The sequence below is a fragment of the Talpa occidentalis genome, unplaced genomic scaffold (assembly GCF_014898055.3).
Source record: "Talpa occidentalis isolate TD23 unplaced genomic scaffold, MPIMG_talOcc4v2.1 talOcc4.11, whole genome shotgun sequence".
Taxonomy (NCBI): Eukaryota; Metazoa; Chordata; class Mammalia; order Eulipotyphla; family Talpidae; genus Talpa; species Talpa occidentalis.
This window is the reverse complement of record NW_023601104.1, coordinates 51,309,557-51,334,728: the sequence shown is the minus strand read 5'-3', so window position 1 is coordinate 51,334,728 and position 25,172 is coordinate 51,309,557. Positions and strand designations below refer to the sequence as shown.

Sequence of the window (25,172 nt, the reverse complement as noted above, 5' to 3'; positions counted from 1 at the left end):
ACATTCTTACCTGGGAGGGTAAATTGAATTGTTATATATCTAAAGAATTTAGACACTTTCTGCTTTAAATGCTTTGTGTTGCACTCTTGTATAAAATAGTTTCAAGTATTTTAAAAATTGTTCTGTATTACTTTGCCTTTACCTGGAATTTAGACATCTGGAGAAAGCTAAGATTAGATCTAATATCTTGAAAGCCATAATGAACAATTGGAAATCTGTAATAATTGAGCTGTTTTGCTTGCTGCCAATTAAAGATAATTCAGTCTTATGTATTTTTAGTTTTCTCTGTAGTTTAGAAGAATTTGAATAGTCTGATTGATAGCCCTTTTAGCTATTGATTTAGCTGTCAACTTAGTCACAGTTTAAAGAAGATTTATTTTTAAGCATTCCAGGTGGAAGTAACTGGTGTTGGTACCTGTTCTACAGTTAATTTTCTACATTTACTTTGAGGAATCTGCTTATCTTTAATTCCTCTCCCCCATGTTTGCATGAACTGTTTATAGTGAAAATATTAAAATGAAGATGTTTTGGGAAAGAATAAAGGTATCCACAGAGAAAGCACAATAATAATTCCTGGAAAGTGTTCCTTTATACACTCATGCTTGCCCTACATTCAGAAAACTAAGATGATTGCTCAATAGAAACTTTCAGGGTATTCTATTAAAACAAAACTAAGAACCAGGGAAATACCACCTTAAACGCTAACCCTTGAAAACTGATTATTTATTCTTTGCACAGAAACACATTTGTATTTAATGGCTCACTACATTTTATGTCGTTTTGTGATGTTAAATACAGGATTTTTATCTTTTTGAAAAAATATTTAACCTGGTTAATCATGTTTTTCTACTTATGATGGGGAATAATAATATCTCACTTCTACCACTAGAGAGTAGTGATGATGAAAAATATTTAAAGTGATTTCCTCTTTCTAGAATAAAAAACATCATAATGTTAATAATAGGATACAGGGTTTGTTTTGTATGCAGTTAAGAGTTCATACAATTTCTTCTCGTTTATATTAACTGCATAAAAATATACATGTTTATTTCTACTTTATAGGGGTTATATCTAAATATAAGTCATAATTTAAGGATGCTTTTGAGCCATTCGCAAACTTATTTGACTTTCTGTAGTTTTATCTCATTCCACAACAAAATAAAAATAATTAAAAATAAACACAGATAAAGAAGTTTATCTCACATGGGACTATGTGAAGAACTATGTAATTTATTCATTATCCTCTTGGATGGGTAGACTAAAGAAGATCATAGCAAACCAAAGGGAAGTATAAAACATGCATACCATTCTTTGGACAGTATATTGTAAAAGTACAAATATTGGAAATAGGCATATTGAGATTAGAATCTCTGCTCTTCCACTTTCTAACCTAAGCACATTTCTTAACCCATTCCTAATTTGTTGAATGAGATTAATAAGCACTCCTTTTAGGATGGTTTGCAAGGATTAAATGACATACCATTATATAAAATGTCTAGTTTAGTGTTTATGAGCTTACAGTAATAAAGAAGTGAGAGAAGGAATAACAGCAAACACACAAAATACTAGAACAAACAGTTAAGCTGCATTTATAAGGCACCCGTTCATATGCAGTATTCCATACAGGTGCAATGTAAAGGACATTCAAGGCAAATTTTTGGAAACATATGTAAAAAATGTTTATTTCCAATTAATGGAAGCCTGTTTTTGTTAGTTTTAACTGTAGGACTCCTGAATTTAAAAATTTTTCTCTCATAACTGTCATAACATGTTAATTCACATGAACCTAAAGGTATTTACTAGTACATACAAATATTGATGGAATTTTTGTGAACCAAAAATATTCCCTCCTCCACCAAAAAATATTTCCCCTAAATAAGGGAAAGAAAATGACACATACATTAATATCTGAAATGTTTTAATATGTATCAGTAATTATGCACAATGCATATATTCTAAGATATTTCTAAACATTTTGAAATAGATTTAGCAATTATTAGAGAAGTATACTTACTTTCCACGACATTATAAAAGATAAATTTCATCAGTTTCCTGTTCCACATCTTTGTTAATATTGCTCGTTGTACCTGGGAATTTTCCAATATTGAGCAAAATGCCAGTGCTAAAATAGTGGCAATACCTTTAGACTTTTGTATTTATAATACTATTTTTTACTTAAACTCTTCAAGGCTTAGTGTAAGCTCTTCATTTAATTTTCCACATTGTACAGGATATGAATTCACTACCTGCTGTTTATTCTTTTCTTTGTTTTATCCATGTTGATTTTTAGAAAATTTTACAACTTCTTCCAGAAAGAATTCATCAGCGATGGCAGTTTCATAGTATTGGTAAGTAATTTAAAAGTATTTAATCTTGGAAATAAAGATAGTACATGTAAATGCTCTTTAATGAGTTTGTAATTATCTGAAATGATAGTTTAGTTAATAGTTTATTTTTCAGTAAAAATAAAGTAAGGAATGCAAGACTAGACTTACTGGGAAAATAAGGTAAAAACATAAATGGAGGATTTCTAGTCAAAATGTCATAGTAAATTTCTTTGACACACCGGTTCCTTTACTCTAAATATATTAGCAATGATGGTAAAACTATGAAAAACAAAAAATTAAAGTAGTCTTAATGTTAACATCTCTGTGAATCAGAAATGGAAGCCGTGGGCCTTAGATTTCAAAGCAAGCATTGTCAGCTTGCTTTATAAAATGTGGGGAACTGGAGTTAAACCTGTTGCTTGAAGAGCCAAAGCACGACTTCCCAGTTCATGAAATGAAGCTGAAAAGAAAAAACAAGCAAAAGAAAAAGGCTGTGGATTACTGTCAGACACCAACTAGGCATAAGGTCACAAACTTTCTAATATCAGTATCTAAACCATGATACTTGCTGGCTTTGAGTCTGGTTCTGTAACAGTGAGTGTCACCACAGGGTTCTCAAGCTCTTTTTAAAAGACACCCCTTCTCCCCCACATTAAAAAAGGGAATCTGCATAGTTGCTGGCTTTGGTTCAGTGTCTCCAACATGTCACTGCTAGTGATTCTCAGGACCCTTCTTCTCATGGAAAATATACAGCCACCAGATCTACATTGCTGAAACAGTGTTATAGGCCTTACATTGTTTTTAAACATTAAAAAAGATAATCATAGGGCCTCCCCTAGTGGCACAGGCAGTTGAGCGCCCTGCTGTGAAGCTGTCTGCAGCCTCTGCAGCCTCAGTTCTATCCTGGCCTGCCCGTGAGGGTCCCACATGGCGCAGCAGACCTCTCCTGTCTTGCCCGCTGCTCCCCTCAGCAGTGTATTTTGTCAGTCTGCCTGTTCTGTTCCCTGCTCTGTATCTAGTAAATCCTCTCACCCTCCCATGAATCTGGCCTGTACCACGGTTCTTGTATAAATAAATAAATAAATCTTTAAAAAAAAAAAAAGATAGTCATAGATTTATTTAGACCCTACATTTCTTTATTATAGCAAATAGAATATTCTTTGAAAATTGGAAACTTACTGTAAGCTACCCCAATTAGATCCACAAACATGGAATTCTGGTCATGTAGGTGGAATATTTATGCAGGGGCTAAAAAAAGTCTGTTTTCTTGTCAATATTTGTAATATATTTTTCAATAGTAAGTCCCTTTAGAATAACCTTTATAAATAAAATGTAAGACTAAAAATCATGTGCTGCCATAATACATAATACTCTTCACTTAATAAGAAGATGGATCAATTTTCAAAATTGGCAAAATATTTGACTAGATATTACACCAAAGAAGACATGAATTGCTAAGCACATAATGAGCTGCTCTGGTCAATAGAATAGTGAAATGCTTTTATATTTCATAAACTTAAAAATGTCCTTAGAGATTGACTATAAAACATTTTAAAACATGTAAAACTTCAGAAGTTTATCTCCTGAGAAGTGTGACCTCAAAGTCTACAAGTAAAGAGCTTTAGGCTATCTGGTTATCATGATTAATAATATTCTAATAAGTGTTTAACTGGAGATTACATAAATAACCATTTTCCTTTGTCACCCAGGAGATTCCTAAAACTTTAATTTCCTTGTGTTGTGTATAAAATAAAAATAAGCCATTGAATTTAGTTGATTCTTTTTAAAGAAGCTTTATTGAGATAATTTATAGTGATAAAATTTATCTGTTCAAATAATCAGTGATCTTTAATAAATATGGTCACCACAGTTGAGTTTTAGAACATTTCCATCACCCTAAAATATACTTTTGAGTCCGCTTTTACAGTCATTTGCCATTTCCACCAAACATCTTTTCACATTAAATTTTTCTTTTCAGACTGTTTCACATAAAGATGATTCCCAAGTTTAACTTTTTTATTTTTTTAAAGACTTATTTATGCATACAAGAACTGAGGTATAAGCCAGAGGTGCAGGGAGTGAGAGGATTTACTAGAGGCAGAATAGGGAACAGATCAGGCATACTGAAATACACTGCTGAGGGGAGCAGCGGGTGAGACAGGAGAGGTCTGCTATGCCATGTGGGTTGCTCCCTGGCCAGCTGGGGATTGATCTGTTGCTGCAGAGGCTGCAGATAGCTTCACAGTGCTGTGCTTAACCCGTTGCGCCACCAGGGAGGCCCTGATTGCTAAACTGAATGATTCAACTTGGTTTTCCCACTTTAAGCTATGGGAAAGCAATATGCATTCAAAATAAAAACCACAGCTGAAATTTTCAGTTTTGATGTTTTCTCACACTAACAGTATGCAATACTCTTTTAATGTTAAGCAGCAGCAGAAAGCTGCAGCTTCTAGTCATCCACTGGATCATGAGGGGAAACAATTCACATGCTACTGTGTACTGTTTATGGTGTTTTTTAAGTGAAGTAAGTCAGAGGGAAAAAGACAAATACAGGAATGTTATAAAACAAAACAAGGGAATAGACAAAAAGGAAACCAAATCATTTTATGATACTATGGGTTTATCTGGATATAACCCCATCCTAAATCAAGAAAGATCTTTATTTAAAGTTTTAATTTTTAGTTCTAATATGGAATCTTTAATTTCTCTATTTTTTTTTGTTTGTTGTTCTTCCAGTACAATGTTGAATAAATGCTAAGAGGAGATGTCTTGTTGTATTCCTGATATGAGAGATAAAACAGTCAGTCTCTCACTATTATGTATGATGTTGCTTTTTGAATCAGTTTGGATAATTTGTGTCTTTCTAGGAATTTGTTTCATCTAAGTTGTCTAATTTGTGTTATAAAGTTCAAGTTCTTTCATGATCTTTTCATTCCTATAGGATCAGAGTGATGCCTCTTTCATGTTTGATTTTGCTAATTTGTGTCTTTTCTGTTATTTTATAAAATAGGCAAGCATTTGTCATTAGTGTTGATAATTTTAAAGAATTAAATGTGGTATTGTTGATATTCTGCTTTCTATTTCATTGATTTCTATTCTAGTATATGTTTAAAAATATTTTGCTAACTGGGTTTAATTTGCTCATGTGTTTCAAGTTTCTTAAGATGGAAGCTTAGGATATTAATTGATAGCTTTCTTTTTTCTGATGTAGGCATTGAATTAGGCAGTAAATTTCCCTCTAAGTTTTGCTTTAGCTCATCCCACAAATTTTTATGTTTTGTTTTACATGTTGTTTTCATTTTTAATCAACTGAAATTGTCTTTTAATATCCCTTTGACAGATGAATCTGTGTATTGTTAACTAAATTGTGAGACAGAATTTGTAATTTCAGGTCCATTTATTCAATGAGTGAAGTGTTAGAAAAGAGGTTTGAAACAGAGCCAGGAATTTCGCATCCGACCCACAGTCTACTTTGTTTTCTCTGTCACCTGTTAAAATAAAAAAGGACTCCAAAAAAATGAAGTTAATGTATGGTAATGATATGGTTATTGGAGACCATGAAATTTTATGCAATATTCATGGCTAATAGGTTTAAGAGTATAATGATAATAGTTCTCATTCAGAATTTTTATAGGAGCTTTTTGTTGTAACTTGGAAATTAATTCAATATTTATATGGAAAAGCAAAGCTAAAGCACCTTGAAAAAATAACAAAGGGAAGAAGGAAGGATGGTGTTTGACATTTTCCTACTACTGATGAGATTTTTTAAAGGTTATAATAATGAAGACAGTATTATTGGTGCAGGGATGAACAAGTAGACAAACAGGAAAAAATGTCGAGACCAGCCAGACACCTAGGGTTACATGAAATTTTGAAATGTGATTGAAATAGCATTTCATTTCATTATTAATCTGAGAGGCTTAGTGCTGCAGTTGGCTCTTTCATTTGGGAAAAATATTGTTATTTGCACACATAAAATAAATTTCTAATCAATTTCAGGGCTTAATTGTGATAAGCAACCCTTTAAAACTTTTTGAAGAGATTGATTTATCTATAAATTTAAGAATTTCTTTAGAGTATTAGATAAAAGAAAAAAATGGTGCATTGACTTTAGAAATTTGAAAATTTTGTATATCTATTCAGTACAAACATGATTGAATCTATCTTCAGTTCATAGGACTGACATAGTCAGAATGAAGTACACTCATATTTAAAGCAAAATTGAAAAATATTTAAAGGTTATGACAGGCAATTTATAGATGCTTGAATAATAAATGAAAAGAATGTTCAATGGCACTAGGAAATATCAAATGAAAACAAAGATATTTAATGTTCAGCAGATGGCAAATATTAGAGCATCTCCATTGTTTTATGTTGCCAAAAAATGTGGTATCACAGCTTTTGCATATATTGCTGTTAGTACTGCAATGTTTCTCAACTATTTTGGACAGAATTTTTCAATATTTAGTGAAGTTGAAAGTAAGTTATTTCGTTCCTATTTTTATGTCTTGGTGAAATCCGCATACAAGAATTCATGAACTGGAACATTTATTATAACATTCTCAGTATTAGCAAAAACTTAAAAAACAAATATTCTAACATAAAGATAAATAAAAATAAGTAATGTATTCATACAATGGAATTGTTTATAGCATTTATGGTGAATTAACTGTAGAACTACATAGATCATTATGGGTAAGCTCCAAAAGCTAAAGTTGAATATGAATAACAACTTCTAGAATGACTTATTTTGTATATCATATGTAAAGTTTTGGTTTTTTGGTTTGTTTCTTTTTTACTATTTATTAAATTCTGGGCTATAATCCTATTAAATATATCATGAATTTATAAAATGATATAATGTAATAATAACAAAATCTGGATAATGGTACACTCTGGGAGGAAAGTGATTAGCAGTGGGTTCACAGGGAGGTTCAGTGATATTTATACTGTTAAAGAAAGCGTTGTAGATAATAAGAATAAATGTAATTTTAAAGTTCATAAAAACAATGGAACTGTGTTCAGCTTTGTTCAAACTGAGTGGTGTACCTCTAGATGTTTGTTAATGTTACCTTTAATATTTCACTGTAGTTTAAAATATTTCATAATTTAAAAGAAAATGTCTGAATATTTTATAAAACTACTAAAATGTAATTGTTAGAAAATATTAGAGTTATAGATGTTTATGTGATGAGCTAAATGGAAATTTCCTGCAGTGTTTATTCATTCTATTAGTGATTGAGAGAATATTTAAGTATGATCTTTGTCTAAACAAGAAACACGAAAGGTTGGTGTGTTAAATGCAATTTTTGGCTTGGGATTTATTTTAATATGATAAATCATATTTGATTGCAATAGGCTATGTGTTGAGAAGGTGACTTTTCATATGTCTTTCTGGTTTCAAAATTATGGCCAAATGGATGTCACAGTCACCAAGATTAATTTGGAGGTTGCCAAGGATTTGTTTCAAAGTGTTTTCAAGTCTGACTGATAATTCTGGCACTTAGAAATAAATAAAAAATGAATATTTAAAATCATATTTTCTTTTCAGGATTGATTTTAAAGAAACTACTTCACACAGGAAACTCTCTGAAGGTACAATATAATATATTTTTCAATGACTTCCGAAAACCTACCCAACTTTCCTGCATCAACTTTTTCCTAAAGAATGTTGAATTGTCTTCAGTTCACTTAATTGAAGTGAATCAGTTAAAATATAACAACATACTCAGTAAATATGAAAATATGTAATAGGTTGACCAGACTATAGAAAAATTGTACTTTTGCCACTGCTTTGATTCATTCAGCAGAAATACTCTGTGGTCCCTAAAGGACAAAATTATTAATCACTCAAAAAATTTTTTTTAACTTATCTTACCATAGCTATTTTTAGACATCAAAGAAAGTAGGGAATCTATATAAAAATATTGCTTTTGTTTCTTTTATTACTGTTTTTATTGAGGTAACATCTGTTTACAGTGTTGTTTGTGTTTTAGACACATAAGATACCCCACTGTAGGTGTTGTCATCACAGCGTACACAATTCCAGAACATCCACAGTCCCCAACCCTCATTCACTGTGTGCCCTCCCCACTTCTTTCTTCCTTTCCCCCTTAAACTCCCTATCTAGTAGCCTCAGTTCTGTAGTCAGCTTTCTGGGGTTTATTGTGACTTTGGCTTTATGTGACCCTTTGTTTGATTTCTCTGTATTTCACATATAAGTGAGTTCGTCATGTATTTGTCTTTCTCTTGATTTATTTTGCTTAGCATAATCCCTTCCAGCTCCATGTTGCCGCAGATGGCAAGTGTTTATCATTTTTTGATAGTTGAGTAGTATTCCATTGTGTATATATACCTGATCCACTCATCTGTATTTGGACATCTAGACTGTTTCCATAGCTTGGCTATGTGTAAATAGAGCTACAGTGAACATGTTTCCCTTTAAATTAGTGTTCTTGTATTCTTCAGGTAGATACTAAGGAGTGGAATTGTTGGGTCATATGGTAGATCCATTTTTAATCTTTTGAGAAACCTCCATACTGTTTTTCATAGGGTTTGAAACAGTCTACATTCCTACCAACAGTGTGAGAGGGTTCCTATTGTTCCCGGTGTCTTTTTGATATGGGCCATCCTCACAGGTGTGAGATGGTATCTCATTATGGTTTTGGTGTGTATTTCCCTGACCATCAGTGATGATGAGCATTTTTTCATAAGATTCTTGGCCACCTGTATGTCTTCTTTGGAGAAGTACCTATATAGTTCTTCTTCCTGTTTTTTGATTGAGTTGTTTTCTTTTTGTTGAGTTGATAAGTTCTTTGTAGTTCTTGATATCTGCCCATTGGTGGATGTATGGTGTGGAAATATTTTCTATTCAGTAGGGTTTCTTTTTTGTTTTAGTTAGTTTCTTTTGCTATGCAGAGCTTATTTGTTTAGTGTAGTCCCAGTTGTTTATGTGTTCCTTTGTTTTCTTTACCATTGGAGGGGAATCCACAAAAAATCTATAAAGTCTATGTTGTGCAGTGTTTTGCCTATGTTTTCTTTGTATTTTATGGTTTCATACATTACTTCCAAGTCTTTTATCCATTTTGAGTTTATTTTTGTGTTTAGTGAAAGATAGTGATCTAGTTTCATTCCATTACATATACTTACCCAGTTTTCCCATCATCATTTATTGAAGACTTTGCTTGCTCAAGTGTATATTCTTGGCTACTTTGGTGTAGATGAATTGTCCACAGCAGTAGGGTTTATTTCTTGACTCTCAAATCTTTTATGTTGTGTGTGTGTGTGCGTGTTCATTCCACAGCCATGCTATTTTGATAATTGTAGCTTTGTAGTATAGTTTGAATTCTGTACATGTGATACTGCCATTTTCCCCCTTTTTTGGGTCAGGTTTGCTTTGATTATTTGATGTCTTGTTCCATAAAATTTCAATAATGTTTGTTTCTTTTTTTTTTTTAAGATTTATTTATTTGTTGGTTGGTTGGTTTGTTTATACAAGCACTGGGTACAGTCAGAAGCATGGGAGGGCGAGAGAACTCACCAGAGCCAGAGCGGGGAGCAGAGCAGGCAGAAGGACCGAAGTACACCGCTGAGGGGAGCAGCGGGCCGCAGGAGAGGTCTGCGCGCCATGTGGGACCCTCCTCTGGTGGCCGGGGAGCAGCCGGGGATCGAACCGGCACCGCAGAGGCCACGGGCAGCCTCGCAACCCAGCGCACAACCACTGTGCCACCGGGGAGGCCCAATGTTTGTTTATTTCATTGACAAAATGCCATTTAAACTTTGAAAGGGATTGCCTTGAATCTGTATATTCCTTTGGATTAGATTGCCATTTTGACTATATTTGTTTTTCCATTCCATGAACAGGGAATATCTTTCCATTTCTGTCTGCTATTTCTTTTAATACTGTCTTTTCTCCATTAGTTACTTTCTCAAAATTAAGGGTGCAACTGTTTCACTTTTATAGTAGGTGGCACTGTGTGAAAGGAAGAACTGATTTATAGCTGGGTCTTCATTTAGTGGGGGTATGGTCCTGGAATGGTCCATTGTTCCTGGGAGTGCTTTGCCTTGGCTTGCACCTGAGTCAGTGTCGATGCTCTCTGGGCCTCAGACCCATGTGTCTACAGTTTGTGGACTGGGCCCCCTGGGTAATCCCAGTGTGTTCCAGTGCAGCTTTTCTCTATCTGCTCTGTAATGTATCTACTTGTTCCTGGGGGAACTGGGTGGCTTGAGCCTTACCTTTCTGAGCTTTGTTTTCTTCATTGCAGGCCTTTTCCATCTGGCTCCCCACAATACTCATTCCTCTTATCTCTGTGGTTGGTTACACTACTTAGCTTTGCATTACCCAAGCTCCAATATGAACTCTGGTTTTTGCTCTGTAGGCCACCACTTCCTCCACTCACCCTTTGTTCCTTTGAGTTGATATTCCTCTGCATCTCTTTGGTCTCACTTCAGTGTTGGTCCCTAGAATCATGAGTTACTCTGGCATTTTCCCCTTTTTGCATGATCCTCCAAGTTCAGAGCTGGACTTCTTAGTTTATTCTCCTGGAGTGAAGTAGGGAATTTCTTCTGACACCATCTTCTCTGGAAGCCCTCCTCCTAGTATCTCTTAATTGTTTTGTTCTTTTTCATTATTTCATTGTGGCATGGTAATAAAAGCTACCCAGTCCATCTTGCTGTAAGTAAGTTGAAAGTCTCATATGGTAGGTACAGAATCAAGGCCTGGGTATGCAGTACAAAGGAATAAGACTTATCTTTATCCTTGTGTCTGACTAAACCACCAGGGTGGCAGAAATGGAATAACTTTGACAGTGACCCTTTAACAATGTTGTGGTAATTTCCAAAGCTGCCTGTGGCCTTAGGTTAGTAAACAACTCTATTTTGCTTGTCAGTTTAAATTTTGCTTTATTTTTCCCCTCATTCTTGTCCTAGAAGAGAATTCATCCCTTGATTCAAATGTTTATTTTCTCTGTATGGAGTATTGTTCTAGAATACAGTAATAGGCCAAAATTCCTGCTTTCCAAGTTAGAAGCAAATATTATGTAAATGAGATAATTTCAGAGAGTGATAAGATTTTATTTATTATGAAGATTTTTATAGAATAAAAATTTTAAGAATAGTTAAGTAGTTAAGATGCCAAGTATTTGCTCAAAATCCATTTAGATTTATACAAATAGGGTTCCATAACTGTTATGGATGTGATTGCCTCTCTCTGTCTTCCCTTCCTCCTCTCCCTCCCTCTTCATCCTTCCTTCCTTTCTTTTGCAAACCGTCATTCTGTAATCATCAATTAGAGGATTTTGGCTCTAGAAGGAAGAATGTATTTGTATTATATATAAAAATACCTGTTTTCCATTTGATTTGATTTTAGATCAGGCGGGAAGGTGTTCGTCTTTTCTTATTATGGTTGCAAGCTCTTCAAAATAACTGTAGCAGAGAACAGCTCTGGATGTTTTCATGTTTAATACCTGGATTTTCAGCACCACAATCCGAATATGGACCTCGAACTTTAGATAATCTTATTAATCCTCCTCTCAACATTCAAGAAAGTAAGATTCATGATATCCATAAGTATTTTAAAATTTTCTATGTACTTTGCTAATATATCTAGTTAAATGCCTATATATTTATTAAATGGGTAATCCAAGACTGTGGTTTAAAATGTAGGTTTTATTATTCAGGTATGATGAGGCTAGTATACCAGGAATGGATACCATTTAAAAAAAGTTTTTCACTCACAGTTCCCAAGAGGCATGCCATACCAGAGTGTGCGCCACGTCGGGAAAAGCCATGTTAGGGAGAGGGAGGGTAGTGAAGGGGCTATGTATCATGGGCAGGAGCCCTTACTGTGGTTCCTATAGTCAGGAGTATGCAGAGCATGGTAAAGCTTGGTATTAGCTAATTTTGAATACTTTACCCAGGCTCTGGGGCATAGGATTTTTCCCTAGTTATTTGGTCTCTGGCCCTAGTGTGATTAGGTCTGGGGAGTAGTTCAATAGAGGAAGTAATATAGATGTAGGCTTTTGATTGGTTGGTTTGCATATAATAGGCTCATTCTCAGAGTGGTCATTTACTATATATAGGAATTAGCTAGCCTTGGGATGGATATTCTCTCCAGGGCCAGCAAGGCCTGTGATGTTAAATCACATGGTTAATACAGGATATTTTTAATTTGTTTCTCATGTGTCACCTTTTATCCTTGAGTTAAGTTACATGTACATTGAAGAACAAGTGTTTTTACTTTGTGCAGAGGGCTGAAAAAAATCCATGTCTGTGAACCTACTTGAATTGATAATTACTAATGAAAAACATGTTTTGGAACCTGATTTATGTTCTGGTTCTGGTTGTGCTGCTTGGAAATATTTAAGGGAATTTAGTTGGTTGTGGTTTGATTTTTCTTTTTGTGTTAGTTGTAATGAATGTTTCTGAATATCTGAAAAGTAAAAAAAGTAAATTTTTTCTGTTATGAGTGATCTTTTGTAATGAAGGAACTAAGATGCTGACTTTTCTTTTTCAGGGGGACTTCATTCTTTGAATTAAGGGCCTAACTTATAGACTAGACATTATCATGATCTTGAATAATCAGATTGATTAATAAACTCATTATTAATGCTTCTCATATTATGGAATTTTCATGATAGTCACTCTCAATACAAATTTAAAAAATACAATGAGAAGTTCTTTCTTAAGTGAGATGTTATTCATTTATTCCCTGCATATCTCGCTATCCATCTTTGTGTCACATTTCCTCAGTGGTTAATGAAACATCAAATTATTAAAGTTATGGTTGTTGTGATGGCCTATCAGAGTGACCTCAGATTTATTTCAAGATTCAGTCATTAGTGTTTGCAGTAATGTTCATTGTCTCTGTGTTATATAGTTAAATTTTACATTGGTCACATTATTGTATTACTTGTTTTGTATTTATATTAAACTTTGTCTTTTGCTAGCTCAAGTCACTATTGAAGAAATCACTCCTCTTGTCCCCCCACAATCGGGAGATAAAGGACAGGAAGATCTCACAAGCTATTTTTTGGAAGCACTTTTAAAATATATAGTAATTCAGGTATGTGTTATCATCTTTGTTGTCACCTCCTTGCTCTCTTGTGAGGGTAATTCATTTTGCCTTTTCCTTCCATTCTATTTTAGTAGATATTTGTTTAATTTCTTAAAGGAGTTTGAAAATATATGTTAGTGTGCCCCTCCTGAAATAAAAATCAGAGGGTTTAGGAATCTCTTAGAAAAAGAACTAGAGAGAGAAAAATTTTAATAAATATTTTGAGAATATATGTTGTCATGTGAGCTAGTTGAATTTACTCTAACCTTTTCATTTATAACCAGCAGCTATGGTAGTTTAAATAAAAAACAACTATTTGATTTAGGCATCAGTATGCCAAGAAATAGTAACCAGGGAGATGAGCTGAAGATGTGGGTGAAGATGGGGAAATATAATTTCCACTTAAACCTATTTGTACTTTATAAGTTTCCAATTTAAGTTTCTAGACATCTAGTTAAATGTCTATATATTTATTAAATATATAGACATATATTTATATTTATATATATATTTATAAGAATAAAATACATATATTTTATTCTTCTTTAGATATATATGTGCATGTCCTGAGTGATAAAAAACACTTATCATATATATATATATATATATATGTTTTATAATTGTTCTGAACACAAAAATTAGTTATACTTTAGAAACAAATATAATAGAGTTAATTTGGACCTTGAAGGAGATTGCCAGGGTTTGAATTTGAATTCCACATTGTACTGGTAGTGTGATGTTTGTTGAATTACATACCCTTTCTGTGCTTAAAATAAGAGATATAATAATACCTTTCCCCTTTGGTGTTTGAAGCTTAAGTAATTAGTACAAAATGCTTAGAATTAAAAAGTGCACGGCACATACGTTTTGATACTGTCATTATTACTGCCAGTTTTTCTTTTAAAAGCTTCATATAGATTTTTAAATACTTTTTCTGATTTATTGAGATCCAATTGACATGCCATGTTTGAAATACAATTTGATGAATTTTACTACATATATACCTATAAAACCATCACTGTTAAAGGGAGAATAAATATACCTACCACCGCTAAATATTCTTTGATCCCTTATTTTATCCTTTCCCAACCCCAAATTGCTACATTTATCTAGTTTTTGTCACTATAGTTTGTATTTTCCATATAAATGAAATCATGTGGTACATACTTTTTTGGGGGGTCTGGCTTTTTCCACAACATAATTATTTTGAAATTATATATCTCACTAGTTTGATCCTTTTTTTTTTTTTTTTTAACATTCTACCAACAATGAATGAGACTTAAAGTTGCTTGACATCCTCATCAATAGTTGGCATGGTCAGTCTGTAATTTAAGCCACTCTAAAGTGAGTGTATAGTGGTATCTTATGGTTTTAATTTGACCTAACAGCTAATAATGTGATGACTATCTTTTTATGTTTTTGTCATCCATACATCTCCTTAGCTGGTCATTTTCTAATTGGGTTATTTGTCATCTTCTTGAATTGTAAGAGATTTTTAAATATATATTCTAGATAGAAGTTAGTTTAGTCAGTTGTATATTTTTTCAGATAATTTTTTCCCAATGACTTGCCCATGGATTTTCAGGGAGACTTTTGAAGATTTTTTAATTTTCTTTTTGAAGTTTTATAATTTTAAACCTTATGTTAAGGTCTGTGATCTCTTTGAGCTCATTTTGGTATATGATATGAGCAGTCTTGAACTCTGTCCCCTGATTAAGGTAATGTCTGCTTGGCTTTTCTAGTGTAATTCTTTTCTTTTCCCCTTATTGTCTCTCTATAACCAGTAAGTATTTTGTGGGAAAGTACTTTGTTAATATTTCTTTTCCTCATCAAAATTTTACCCCTATGTTTTAGTAACCACTGAAGATTTTGGCTGAATTAGTGCTTTGGTGGTTGTCAGCTGGTACCATATCGTTCATCCTCTTAAAGTATAAGGTTCAGTTTTTACAGTTATATTCACAGGGCTGTACAACAATCACCACAATGTACTTTAAGAACATGTCAGTCATTCTAGTAAGACACTCTGCCCATTACCTATCAATTTCTTTGCTTCCGGTCTCCCCTACCCCCAACCCTAGGTAAACAACTTCTTAGACACTGTCTTCTTTTCTCAGTCTTTGAGTCTACTGGGCTGTTGTCTCAGTGACACCCCTTCATTGATACCTTGATTCCTGTGCTCCTGCTCTCATTACTTGTCACTGCTTTCACTTATCCCCCTCCCTCTTGCACATGCCTATTTTTTATTACTTTTAGGCTGAATTATTTAAGAAGAGACAAAGGGGAAAGAATACTAGTATCTTTGCCATTAGTAGTACCATCTTTTCAGTTACCTTTGAGAGTTTTCCAGAGCACTTTTAACTTCTTAGATTTTTTTGAAATATATATATAAATGCATTTTGCTTGGTGTCAGGCCAGTTTTTAAGATTTGTCCTTGATATATTGACTTACATACGTGACAGTGTAGTGTGTTGTTCAAATAACTTTGTTTAACCGTTTAACAACTAATAATGGTGTTTAACAGTTTGTCTCTCAGAATAATTCTAATTGTTTGTTTGTTTTTAATAGGTAAAAAGTTTAGAATGGAAGAACAAAGAAAACCAAGAAAGAGGATTTTCATTTCTGTTTTCACATTTTAAGAAATATTACTTGCCTTATATATTTCCCAATATTTGCAAGGAGAACAGTTTGTATCATCCTGTACTTGGTAGGTAGTCTTTAGAGTTTTCTAAAAAATTACACATGGGCCTTCCTGGTGGTGCAGGGGTTAAAGACTCAGCACTATCAAGATATCACCAACCACTGCAACATGAGTTCAATCCCTGGCCAGGGAGCTAACCCACATAGCGCAAGCAGACCTCTCATGTCTTGCCCTCTGCTCCCCCTCAGCAGTGTATTTCAGTGGCTCCACCTGTTCTGCTCCCCACTCTGTCTCTGGTGAATACTCTCAACCCCTGCACCTCTGGCCTCTACCCCAGTTCTTGTATGCATAAAGGCAAAAAAAAAAATCTTTAAAAAAAAAATTTACACGTGAGGATAAAACATACCTCAGTGTAAACTTGGTATTTTTTATCTACATAAAACTGATGTTTGATATTTTTATTGATTAATTAGAGATATTACAGCCTGATTTATACTAAAAGTAAATTTTTAATAGCATATTTTCATTGAAAGTAAAAAGGCTTTTTTTTTTTTTTTAATGGATGTAGCATCTGTTTACAACACTATGTATGATTTAGGAGAATAGGTTTACACCTTCTCAAATGTATGTCCCCAGACCCATCACCAAACCACCCATAGTCCTTTACCTCTAGACCATTGGGTCCCCTTCCCTCTTTCTTCTACATCCACCCTCTCTCTAGTAGCCTCAATTCTGTAGTCCTATTTCTAGGGGTTTTTTTTGTTTGTTTTTTAGTTTATTTTTGTCTGTTTTTTTTAATAACCCACCTATGAGTGAAATCATCTAGTATTTGTCTTTTTCCTTCTTACTTATTTTACTTAGCATAGTTCCTTTCAGTTCCATCCACATTGTTGCAAATAGCAAGAGTTCATCTTATTTTCGTAGCTGAGTAGTATTCCATTGTGTATGTGTGTGTACACACATCTTTTTATTTATTTATTTTTTTTTTTGGTTTAGTTCTTTTATTTTTTTTTTAAATTTTATTTTTATACTCCCCATACAATTACAGCCCCCTTATTTTGACCCCAAGCCCTCCTTTCCCTGCCCCCCACCCCCCATAGAGTGTCTCTGGTTCATAGTTGTTTGTTAATTTTGATATTTTCTTTCTTACAGTTATTCTTTTTCCTGGTCCCTTATTTAAGTTTTCTAGATTCCTGCTATGAGCGAGACCATTCGGTATTTTTCTTCTTCTTTATGGCTTATTTCGCTGAGCATGATCCCTTCCAGCTCCATCCATGTTGCTGCAAATTGCATGTGTTTATCTTTTTTGAATGCTGAGTAATATTCCATGGTGTATATGTACCACATCTTCTTGATCCAGTCATCTATTTTTGGGCATTTGGGTTGTTTCTAAAGCTTAGCTATTGTAAATAGTGCTGCTATAAACATAGGGGTGCAGGGGCTCTTTGGAATTGATGTTACTGTGTCCTTTGGGTAAATACCTAGGAGTGGAATTGCTGGATCATATGGAAGCTCTCTGTTTAGTAGGTCAAGAAATCTCCACACAGCTCTCCATAGTGGTTGGATCAGTTTGCACTCCCACCAGCAGTGCAGGGGAGTTCCTTTTTCTCCAGAACCTCACCAACATTTGTTGCTAGTTTTTTTAATATGTGCCATTCTCCATGGTGTAAGATGGTATGTCACTGTAGTTTTGATTTGCATTTCCCTGAAGACAAGTGATGTTGGACATTTTTTCATATGCCTGTTGCCATTTGCATTTCCTCTTCAGAGAAGTTTCTTTTTAGCTCTTCTGCCCATTTTTTGACTGGGTTATTTACTTTGTTGTTGTTGACTCTCATCAGCTCTTTGTAGATTTTTGTGATCAGTCCTTTATCATTAGTGTTGTGTGCAAAAATGTTCTCCCAGTTGGTGGGGTTTCTCTTTGTTTTTGTTATGGTCTCTTTTGCTGTGCAGAAGCTCTTTAATTTGATGTAGTCCCAGCTGTTTATCTTTGCCTTCACTATCACTGCTTTGGGTGATGTACACACATCTTTTTAATCCAGTACTCTTTTGGGCACTTTGTTTCTATAATTTAGCTATTGTTTATAATGTTGTAATGAACATACTAGTGCACATGCCCCTTCAAATTGGTGTTTTTGCATAGAGTGGAAATGCTGGATTATATGGTATTTCTATTTTTTAGAAATGCTGGGTTATATGGTATTTCTATTTTTTTATTTTTTCACAGCATAGAATTTCTTCATTCAGATGCTGTTCCCATAGTTTTCCTACCATAAAAGTGCCCACCACTTTTCTACTACACCCCCATTCTATACCCTTCTCAGCTTACTACCTCTCTCTCTCCCCTCTTGAATATCTAAGACCAATAGTCTGCTTTCAAGGATCAGTCTTACATGTGGCATATCTTTTTGATATTTTGAGGAAACTCCAAAGAGTGAAGAGATTTTTTTAGAAATGTATTTTCTGGATTTCATCCATTATATAAGTTAAACCACTGGAAATATTGATTAATTATAAATTAAACTTAAATGTATGGACTGATTCTTATATTATTGATATAAATTTTCTTTTTTTTTTAAGATTTATTTTTTTATTATACAAGCACTGGGTACAGTCAGAAGCGCGGGAGGGTGAGAGAATTCACCAGAATGGGGAGCAGAGCAGGCAGAAGGACCGAAGCACACTGCTGAGGGGAGCAGCGGGCGGCAGGAGAGGTCTGCGTGCCATGTGGGACCCTCCTCCGGTGGCCGGGGAGCAGCCGGGGATCGAACCGGTGCTGCAGAGGCTGCGGGCAGCTTTGCAACCCAGCGCTCAACCACTGCACCACCGGGAAGGCCCTAAATTTTCTTTTTAAGACTCCTCATGGGTTCAGTTTAGTGTGAATAATTACACTAATTTGTTATATATTTTGATCATGTCTTTTCCAATATATAATGAATGTGCCAAGATAATAGTTGTAGACTTGAAACTAGAGACTTATGAACAAATCCTGGATTAGAAGCAGACCTCTTCAATATGTAGATAGAAAGCGCTGGCAGTCTGATGTGGAAATGTCCTTTTTTGCAGAAACATGAACCTATTTTAAACTGCTAAGTTTAAGCAACTAACATGCTCAACGAAAACCACTAAGAGTCATAGAAATGACATATACTAGTCACAGTAGCAAGCCTTTACCATTTGATAATAATACTTACTTTGAAAATAGGCTGTAAAAATCAAGGGAAAATTCTCATACTTTGTATGCCTTAAAAATACGTGTCTCAGTCATAGGTTAATTGAAACATGTTCTTAACTTTAAATGACTCTGGAAGTTTCTATTTTCTTATATAGGATTTATTGAGCTTTTTAATGATATTTTTACCAAAAAAAGCTTGTTTCCATTTATCATCCAGGAATATATGATTCATTCTTCTAAGTTCCATCCTAATGTCTAGCAAATTATTTTAAAATGCCATATGAAATTGATTTCTAAACTTAGGGTATCATGAACATTTTTGCAAATGTTTAAAAATATAGATTTATCTCATCATAAATCCAGTCTTACTTTGGTTTTTGTTATTTTGCATAGATATTCCACAGATGAGACCAAAGCCACATTATGTCATGGTGAAAAAGGATGCTGAAACCAATGAAGCAATCTATTGTACAAAGGAGCCTTTCATAAAGGCTCGCGTTATTGTCATTCGTTGGCTGGTTTCTTTCTGGCTTGAACCAAAGCCACATACAGGACCTCATATTCCAGGAATGGAAGGTGAAGTCTTGCCAAAGAATATTCAGGTAATATATATATGGGGTAAGCCTGTTAAAATTAGCAATTACTTATTAAGAGATTTTGTCTAGTGATTCTTGTTGCCTTAGATATAGAATATGTTTAAAACAAATAGTGATGATTATCTCCTAATGTAAATATATTTTGTAAATATAAACTTTAGCAATTATGGAATCAATAGTTTTCTTTATAAATACAATTTGGATGATATAGGAGAAATTTAGTCATGTATGAATCTCTGCTTCTGATTTATTTTGTATTTTATTTTCATTTTATAGTACTAAAAATATCCTGAATTATACAAGTAAAAACGTTCTAAATTGTATCAATAAATTCTTAAAATGGGAAATAATTTGCAGACAAATGATTGTAGGACTTTATAGCTCTTTTTAGATTTCTGGGCATTAACAGACTACTTATTTAAAGTTGTATCCCATCTCTTTCTGCCATTTTTCATTCAGGACACCAAGTTTAGAAATGTGATATAAACTTACACAGTTATAGAATGGAGGAGCTAATACGTAAAATTTATTTTTACTTTGTTTCCCTCTTTTTTAAATAAATGTGCATTTTTCCTGAATGTGTGTATATTGAAATAGTTTCTTACTTTTTTCTCTTATTTCCTCAATTATAAATATCTTACTACATGTATGTTTTTTGTGTGACTTCTTATACCTTTAAAAAATTAAGTGGCGGTATAAAGTGTTTGTTAGCATTCACAAAATATGACTTACAGTTCCCTTAGCCTTCTATTTATGTATATCAGACTGTGTGGTGTGTTTTCTCTAAAACTTTGATCCAAGGTATCCACAAAGAATTATTAAGTGTAGAAACACATGTTGTCACATTATGTTTATTGAGGTAAAGTAGGTTTATTTCATTGTATCTGCTTTGGGGGTTATAGGTTTGAACCTCTACAAATTTTTTTTTTCCATATCCTGTCCACCACTAATAATCCTCCATCATGTTCCATTTAATTTATTATACTATGGAATAATGCTACTGCTATGACAGGAGTGGATAAATTCTTTATCCACAATTTAAGGCTTTTTGTCTATTCAATGAAAATCTTACTAGGTTATTAGAATATGGAGTTTTCCAATATTTTCTTTTAGCTTCACTTTTACTTGTGTCACAGTTTTTCTTCTGTTCCTTTTTTCTTAAAAAGTTTTTACAGTGTTTGTGTAATTTTCATCTAAAGTAAAATAGAGATTATTTTAAACATTACTATTTCATTGAATAAATAGCCTACTGTTATTTGCTTGTTATGGAAGAGCTAAACTAACCATATCTGCATTATTCTTTTACCTAACTTTAATTAGTAACTTGTTTGCTTTGCAAATGTACTAAAAATCTAATTGTTTGTAGGTCTAGTTGTTTGCAGATGATTACTGAGTATTTCTAAATGTTGAGCTATTTACCGTTATTTAGAGTATATCCTAAATTAAACTATGTCTGGTTATTAAACAGTGCTATGAATTACTTGTGCATACTTTGGATTCTGCCAGTATTTACTATTAAAAATCAAAGACCCTGGGCCTCCCTGGTGGCGCAAGGGGTTAAGCACAGCACTATGAAGCAGTCAGCAGCCTCTGCAGCACGAGTTCTATCCCCTGCCAGCCAAGGAGCAACCCACATGGTGCAGCAGACCTCTCCTGACTTGCCTGCTGCTCCCCTCACCAGTGTATTTCATTCAGTCTGCCTGTTCCCCACTCTGTCTCTGGTGAATCTCTCACCCCCCCCACCACCCCCCGCACCTCTGGCCTATACCCCAGCTCTTGTATGCATAAATAAAATATATCTTTAAAAAAAAAAAAATCAAAGACCCAGTTGAATAATTATTACATTTTTCACTTTTTGTTTTTCTTTTAGAGAGCAGCTGCTAGTTTGGTATCCAGAGAAGAAAACAGAAATGATAATGCTGATAAAACAGATAGAACTGCAGAACCAGAACAATCTCATTCCAATACAAGCACTCTAACAGAGCGAGAACCTAGCTCATCTAGTCTCTGTAGTATTGATGAAGAACATCTCACAGATATTGAAATAGTCCGCAGAGTTTTTTCTTCTAAAAGAAGTAATGTAAATTTTGTCACAGAGATATTTCGTCAGGTAAAAAAAAATTATTTGTTTAATAATTTCTCCCCTCCCATACTCATTTAGATAATACAGTAACTTTCTTACTTATTGACTTACTTTCTTCCTCTCAGTTGATTGACAAATTATAGTAAATTTATTTTATCTTTTACTTTGGTAAGTGAAAAGTGGCTTATGAATATAACAAGTGGTGTTTGTATTGCCTTTATCAGGCTCACTCCTGTCCTCTACAGTATCCGAAAATTAAAGTTGCTTAAGGGAGTTATTATCTAGGGACTAAAAGAAAGAGATAGGGGTAAAGGGAGGGAAAATAGAATAAGCAATTTTACATAAAGATATCTAGAAATTCCAAGTACACATTCTCAATTACATAGAAATTTTGTGGGAAAGGGAACCAGGCCTTATGAAAGCTGCATATTTGCTCTCTGTTGGTCCTCTTTTTGTGTACCCTTTTACTAGTTTTTGCTCCTTGTTACTTCTTTTTACTTTTCTTGATTTTTCTTGGTGTTTTTTTCCGTAACTTTCATTTCAACCTCACATTTTTCTCAGTTAAACATTTTAGGCTATTAATATATATTTTAATACTGCTTTAGCTGCATTCTGCAAATTTTGATTCATAACATTGTTGTAACTATATAGTTTGAAATATTTTCTGATTTTCATGTTCTTTGATTAGTTTAAAAATGTGCATCTTCCAAATATAATAGATTCTTTTAGTTTTTTACTAATTTCTAAAGTAACTCTGCTTTCTTTAAAGATTTCAGTTTGTACAATACTAATTATTTAATTTGTTAAAACTTATGGTCCATTATATAGACAGTTCTCATAAATATTCTGTGTACTTGAAAATGTATTCCTTTCTGTTTAGTTCAGTGATCATTGAGGTCTGATAGAGTAAACTTACTGTGTTGTTGAGTTCTGTGTATCCTTAAGATTTTTGTTTAAAATGAGTGAATCAAAATGTTGTGGTATACACAACAGAATATTACTCAGCAATCAAAAAAGATAAACTCATGCCATTTGCAGCAATGTGAATGGAGCGTGAAAGGATAATGGTAAACAGTATTTTACATAAAGATATCTAGAAATTCCCAAGTACACATTCTCAATTATATAGAAATTTTGTGAGAAACAGGCCAGAAGAAGAAATATAAATACCGATGGTGTCACTAATATGGAATATTAGTGGAATATAAAGATAAAGACAAGCCGAAAAAATAACCCTTGATAGCTCACTACAGAACTGATACACCAATTGGGGAGGGTTTCGAGGAGGGGCAGTAAAAGGGAGGAAGGGAGGCATAATGGGCTGTGGTGGAAGGGACTATGCTAAGCAAAATTAATCAGAAGGAGAAAAACAGATATGGATGGTGTCATTCACATGTGGAATACAGAAAAATAAAGCCGAACAGAAAAACTAATCCTTGAAAGCTCACTACAGAATGGAGGCAACCAGAGGGTGAGGATGAAGGGGAGGGGCAAGAACAAAGAGGAGAGAGACAAGGGACTTTGGTAGTGGGGGCACTATGGCAACAACAGCTGAAGTGGGAGGGGGCTTATGCTTAGAAAATGCAAACAATGTCAGCCAATGTCAACTCAATGAAAAGCATTAAAATAAATAGTGAGCTTGGCATGCCTGATAAGTAAAAAACAGTGTGGCTGAAGTTCTGGACTATAACCAAGATGAAAATGCATACATTGTGCAAAAATGAAAAATGATGTAAAAAATAGGTAAAATTAAAAAAGAATGGTAAGGGATGAGAGACACAGGAGTTCTATCATGCAGTATTCATAGACTTCAATGAACAGTTTGCATTTTACATGAAAATTTAATGGGAGCCACTGAATTATGTGATCAGATCAACAGTCTTCAATATTTTCTGCTCAATTCTGCTATGAACTTAAAACTCAGAATGAGGGTTGTCACTGAAGACTTATCTGGTATAGTGACATTTAAGCTATAACTGAAAAATTGAGTAGTCAGGTGAAAAGAGAAGGCCAGAAGAGTAGAGAGGAAAGACATGAAAATTTGAAGGATGAAAATTCAGATAAGTAACATTGCGATGTACCCATCAGATATGTGAAAATGTAAACACACACAAATGTGTAAGCAAAGTACTTTGGATAGTGAGATTGAGAATTTTTACTGTTTTGTTTTTGTATGACTAAATTTTGTAAAAAAAATTTCACTGTGACTATTAGTATTTTTATGATGACAAAATTATTAAAGTTAATGCAACCCAGAAATTACATGAAGAAAAGAATGACTATAAGAATACCTTATAATTTCTGAATATTTTGTGTTGTTATTTAATTTACATAACTTCATGCAAAATGTAATACAAAAACTGTAACCTTTTTTCTTTAGGCACTTGGAAAAGCTAAACTCCCCTTGATTGTGGTTTTTATTACTTCTTGGATAAAGTTTAATTTGTTTTAATTAAAATATTTTTATTAAAATTTATAGTGATAGTAATCCTTAAACAAAATATTAGTTACAAAAATGTGACCTATCATGAAAACTTGAATTTTGCTTTGTAGAAACACAATTATTTCATGAAACAAGGAATATTTTCATTCTTAGTGCAATTGAAACAAATCTTCGCTCTTGGTACTTTAAATCAGTTTTTATCCCCCCAAAGCATTTCTTTTTTTTTTTTTTTTTTGAGTTATAAAATATTTTTTCTTAAGAACAAGAGCAGGCTGGTCAGTAATGGAAACAAATATACATTCAGATTTGTGGGTTCTTAGCTCCTTTACAATTCCTTAAGATGATGTCAATTTTTATTCAGTTATATATTTATGCACATATTTGTTTTATCTTAATTCACACAATTTAATCATATTTGATTTTCAAATGTAAATGAACTCTTGCATTTAATCAAGAACAAGACATAATACTAAATTTTAGCTTTTTTTATTTAAATTTTATTTTTATATTCCTCTTACAATTACAACCCCTTTATTTTGACCCCAACTCCTCCTTTCCCCATCCCACACCCCCCATAGAGTGTCTCTGGTTCATAGTTGTTTGTTGATTTGGTATTTTCTTTTTTTTTTTTTTTAAAGTCTACAGAAGTAAGAGGTGTTTGCTAATGTGGCTTTTTTTTTTTTTTAAGATTTATTTATTTATACAAGCACTGGGTACAGTCAGAGCGCGGGAGGGTGAGAGAAGAGCAGAGCAGGCAGACTGACGAAGTACACTGCTGAGGGGAGCAGCGGGCGCAGCAGGAGAGGTCTGCGCACCATGTGGGGCCCTCACCCGGTGGCCGGGGATCAAACTGGCAC

General features: G+C 33.7%; 1 protein-coding gene across 6 annotated transcripts in view; it reads left to right on the top strand.

Moving 5' to 3' along the window:
* RALGAPA1 (Ral GTPase activating protein catalytic subunit alpha 1) overlaps positions 1–25,172 on the top strand; it is a 199,357-nt gene that overhangs the window by 29,589 nt on the left and 144,596 nt on the right. For all 6 annotated transcript variants that reach the window (XM_037503217.2, XM_054689860.1, XM_054689853.1 and 3 more), the window contains exons 4-10: positions 2,291–2,348; positions 7,879–7,922; positions 11,695–11,872; positions 13,274–13,389; positions 15,946–16,084; positions 19,587–19,795; positions 21,660–21,899. In XM_037503217.2, coding sequence (XP_037359114.1) covers positions 2,291–2,348; positions 7,879–7,922; positions 11,695–11,872; positions 13,274–13,389; positions 15,946–16,084; positions 19,587–19,795; positions 21,660–21,899 — 984 coding nt within the window. The remainder of the gene's footprint in view (positions 1–2,290; positions 2,349–7,878; positions 7,923–11,694; positions 11,873–13,273; positions 13,390–15,945; positions 16,085–19,586; positions 19,796–21,659; positions 21,900–25,172) is intronic.